The 4,394-nt window shown below is 41.4% G+C and overlaps 1 protein-coding gene across 1 annotated transcript in view; it reads right to left on the reverse strand.

The window, feature by feature from the left end:
* Positions 1–4,394, reverse strand: part of LOC103899469 (COBW domain-containing protein 1) — a 28,944-nt gene that overhangs the window by 5,524 nt on the left and 19,026 nt on the right. The window contains exon 10 of the mRNA XM_019472242.1: positions 3,323–3,374. Coding sequence (XP_019327787.1) covers positions 3,323–3,374 — 52 coding nt within the window. The remainder of the gene's footprint in view (positions 1–3,322; positions 3,375–4,394) is intronic.

A 4,394-nucleotide genomic window follows, 5' to 3' on the forward strand; every position in this document is an offset into this window, starting at 1 on the left:
CCCTTTTTGTAGATTGGAATAACATTGGCTAGCTTCCAGTCAGCAGGGACCTCCCCAGCCTCCCAAGACCTTTGGTAGATGATCGAGAGGGGTCCTGCCATAACATCCGCTAGCTCCTTCAGTACTCTGGGATGAATCCCATCAGGCCCCATGGGTTTCTGAACATTCAGCTGATACAGCTGGTCCCTTACAATTTCAGTATCCACAAATGGAAAGTCACTGTTCCCACACTTGTCGTCCTCCAACTCAGGGGACCAGGCAGCCCAAGGTCTATCAGTATTATTAAAGACTGAGGCAAAAAACACATTGAATGCCTCCGCTTTTTCTTCATCCCTATTAGCCAGATTACCGTCTTCAACAAGTATCGGTCCAATGCTTTCTTTAGACCTCCTCTTGCTATTAACATGCTTTAAAAAGCCCTTCTTGTTATCTGAAACAACACTGGCCAGTTTCAACTCTAATTGAACTTTGGCCTTTCATGTCTTCTCCCTGCATAAATGAACCACAGCTCTGTACTCTTCCTGCAAAGCCTGACCTCGCTTCCAAAGATCATACAATTTCTTTTTCCCCTTCAGCTCCACGAGGAGTTCCCTGTTCAGCCAAGCTGGTCTTCTGCCCCGCTTGCAAGAAAAAAAGAAAAACCTGAATTTTTATACAGTAGCTTAAAAAAGAGTACTTTCCTTCTAGAAAGTTGCTATGATTAAATTTAATTTTCAGGTTAAAATATGATGCCTACAATGCCTGTATTTTTCTTTTTGAACTGCAAATCTGGACTGTGAAGTTGCTAGTCTTGAAAACAGTAAAAGGCAATTATATTCTCCTTTTGGAATTAAAGATTAAATATAAGCAACAAGCAGCAGATTAAATATAAGCAACAAGTACCAAATCTAATGTTTATCTAAAGACTTAGTAAAATCACCAGAACAACCAAAAGCTAACACTTTGAGCAGCTTCACAGACAAAAGTTCACTGTGCTCCACGCATAGTGCAGTATTGCTTCTGTTGACCTTCCACATGAAGATAATAAGCACACCTTCTCATCCAACAAGGACTTGCAGCCTACTGCAAGAGAAGTGTTCTACCCTCATTTATGCCTCATCTGTCTCAACTACCATCTTAAAACTGTGGGTGTTGAACTGAACAGGGATAGTAACAATGAATTCTCACTGCTTCCTACTGGTCGAATGGCTCCGCACTACAAAAACAACAAGAATTTCCTTAATAATACAAGCATGCTATAATTCTCATAACATTCAGAAAGGCTTCTGTTTAACGTTTCTACTTTAGGGATCTATTCAGACTGTTGTTACTATAACTGAACATATTTAAGATGGACAGAAATTTTAACTGAACAAAAAACTATCAACTTAAGATTCTGATTGCAACTACAGCTAAGCATGAAACTGATTTTATATTTAATCTTTAGTTCCAAAAGGAGATTATAATTGCCTTTTGCTGTTTTCAAGACTAGCAACTTCACAGTCAAGATCTGCAGTTTGAAAAGAAAAGTACAGGCATTGCATGCATCAAATTTTAACCTGAAAATTAAATTTAATTGTAGCAACTTTCTAGAAGGAAAGTACTCTTTTTTAAGCTACTGTATAAAAACCCAAGTTTTTCTTTTTTTGCAGCCCCTGAGGGGACTGTTGCCCATGGGTGAACCACACCCAATTGGGGATACCCCAGAGAGGACTATGACCCACGACTCATCCACATCCAGTATATGGACTGGGGCCCGTGGGTGACCCATGCAGGGACACTAAGGAAAAGAACAGTGACAAAACCACTAAGAAGCAAAAAGGGGCAGAAAGCTACTACACAAAACGACAGGCCCTGGTAAGAAGTCTCTGTCTTTCTTACCAGCCTCCTTCAAGTACTGAAAGGCTGCAATAAGGTTTCCCCAGAGCCTTCTCTTCTCCAGGCTGAACAACCCCAACTCTCTCAGCCTTTCTTCACAGGAGAGGTGTTCCATCCCTCTGATCATTTTTGTGGCCCTCTTCTGGACCCACTCTAACAGGTCCATGTATTTCTTGTGCTGGGGGCCCCAGAGCTGGATGCAGTACTCCAGGTGGGGTCTCACCAGAGCGGAGTGCATTACTGCAATGACTTGGGGAATCCAGAAGGAGACTTGGTTCTGGTACTGGCAATCTGTGACTGTATATTCTGGTGTGTGTGGTGCACCCATTACATGTGTGTGTATGTACACAGACAATGTATAAACTGTTGGAAAAAGCAGGGACCTGTGAAAGACCTAGTGGGACAGGAAGATGACTGGGAAGACGCAGGACGGTGCCAGCTTCAAGCCCATGTGCCCACAGCCTGGGGCCTTAACAGTTCCCTAGGGCAGCATCCAAGAAAATTAGCCCAGGAGTTGCAAAAGGGATATAACTACTACTGGGAGATGTGCTGCTTTGCTGTAGGGGTATGCCAGAGTTTATCAAATGCTTCAAATGGAGCCTCAGAAAGATCGGGACCACCATCACCATCAGACTGACAGTCACTGTTAGACTAATGGTCTGCTAAAAGATGCACTAGCAGGTGCTCAGGAAGACAGACAAACCCTGAATCAAAACTTAGCAGCTGGTAACACTGAACTGGCCAAAGGGAAAGTTGTGTAACAAGCCATCCAATCTACTATGGAAACAGTAAGCCAGTTTAAAATTAAGAGAGTCCTATCAGGCAGCCCATGTTACAGTGCTGCAGAGATGGGAGCACCGCTCCCCCAAGTGCAACCACTCTGCGACCTTTTACTTGGAGTAATTAAAGCAGTGCAGGACACCTACAGCTGCTGCCCCCAAAAGTCACTTCTGCAGTGGCTGTGGTAGTGCTGGGAAGCTGGAAGAGGGCACTTGCAAAAGTAGGAAACTCCGTGATTTACTGATGGAGGAGCTTTAAAGAATGCAAAGTCATGAATAACATCTCCCTGATACCTACATACACAGAAAACATTTGGACAGAAAACCTACAGGATAAAGACTGGCTACAAATTTAGGACTTGATTCTGCAAATATTAAAAAGAGTAGTGCTATATATTTCTCTGTTTCAGTAACACTCTCCATGTGAATCAATGAATGATGTGACTGTCTGGAGCAGTGGAAGCCTAGAAGCTATTTTTGAAAGTAAGACTTACTATATCCATTTATAATCTGTCTACAACAAAGCACATTCCTATATGTATTCAATGCAATCTTCCAAAGATCTTAAAACACATTACTCCCTAACTGAAACCTTCTGAAAAGGTAACATGATTAGCATGCAATGCTTGCAATTACCCTGAACAGCCTTGTTGTTACAAGATTGAAGCAATAGTTTTGGTAATTACCTTATCTAGATGTGCATGTGTTGTCTTTACATGCTCAAGCTTTTTCTGCAAACTGAAAGTAAGTAAAGTTAAACGTCACATTTGAGTAGGATGGAGAAAATGTCAGTATTTCAAAATTAAAATAAACTTCAGTATTGCAGAGCAAAACTAAAATATCAAAGGTAGACTACACTCAGAATAAACTTCAACTGTTAATTCAGTTTTAATCTCAAAATAGATATGTTTAATTATATTGGTTTGATCTAGTTAATGATTTGTGTGAGAACGTTCGGTTTTTCAAATATAAACACAATTATAATGATTTGCAGTATCTTTGGGATTTTAAATATTCACACTTCAAGAAGTACAACACCCTTGATATTCCTTTGTGTAGGAATAAAGGGCAAACTACATCATTAAAGCAAGAAGGGAAAAATCACTAGAATCTGTCTATTAGACATTGTTTTTTGAAAATATTTTAGAAGGATGACTTGAAAAGCAAGAAGAAAAAAAATGTACAAAGCTGTCGCTTGTGAGGATGAAATCTGTAACACTAAGTGAAATACTGTATCATAGAATCATAGAACAGCAGGTTGGAAGGGACCTCAAGGATCATCTGGGTCCAACCTTTCTTGGCAAAAGCACGGTCTAGACAAGATGGCCCAGCACCCTGTCCAGCCGAATCTTAAAAGTGCCCAATGTTGGGGAATCCACCACTTCCCTGGGGAGATTATTCCAGTGGCTGATTGTTCTCATTGTGAAAAATTCTCCTCTTGTGTCCAATTGGAATCTCCCCAGAAGTAAGGTATAGCCATTACCCCTCATCTTTTCCACGCGACTCCTTGTAAAAAGGGAGTCTCCATCTTCTTTGTAGCCACCCTTTACATACTGGAACATGGTGATAAGGTCTCCCCTAAGTCTTCTTTTCTCAAGGCAGAACAAACCCAGTTCTCTCAGCCTTTCCTCATATGGCAGGCTTCCCAGTCCTTTGATCATCTCTGTGGCCCTGCTCTGGACCCTCTCCAGACTGTCTACATCTTTTTTGTATAGCGGAGACCAAAACTGAACACAGTATTCCAGGTGTGGCCTGACA

Source organism: Aptenodytes forsteri, unplaced genomic scaffold (genome assembly GCF_000699145.1).
Source record: "Aptenodytes forsteri isolate BGI_AS27 unplaced genomic scaffold, ASM69914v1 Scaffold99, whole genome shotgun sequence".
Classification (NCBI taxonomy): domain Eukaryota; kingdom Metazoa; phylum Chordata; class Aves; order Sphenisciformes; family Spheniscidae; genus Aptenodytes; species Aptenodytes forsteri.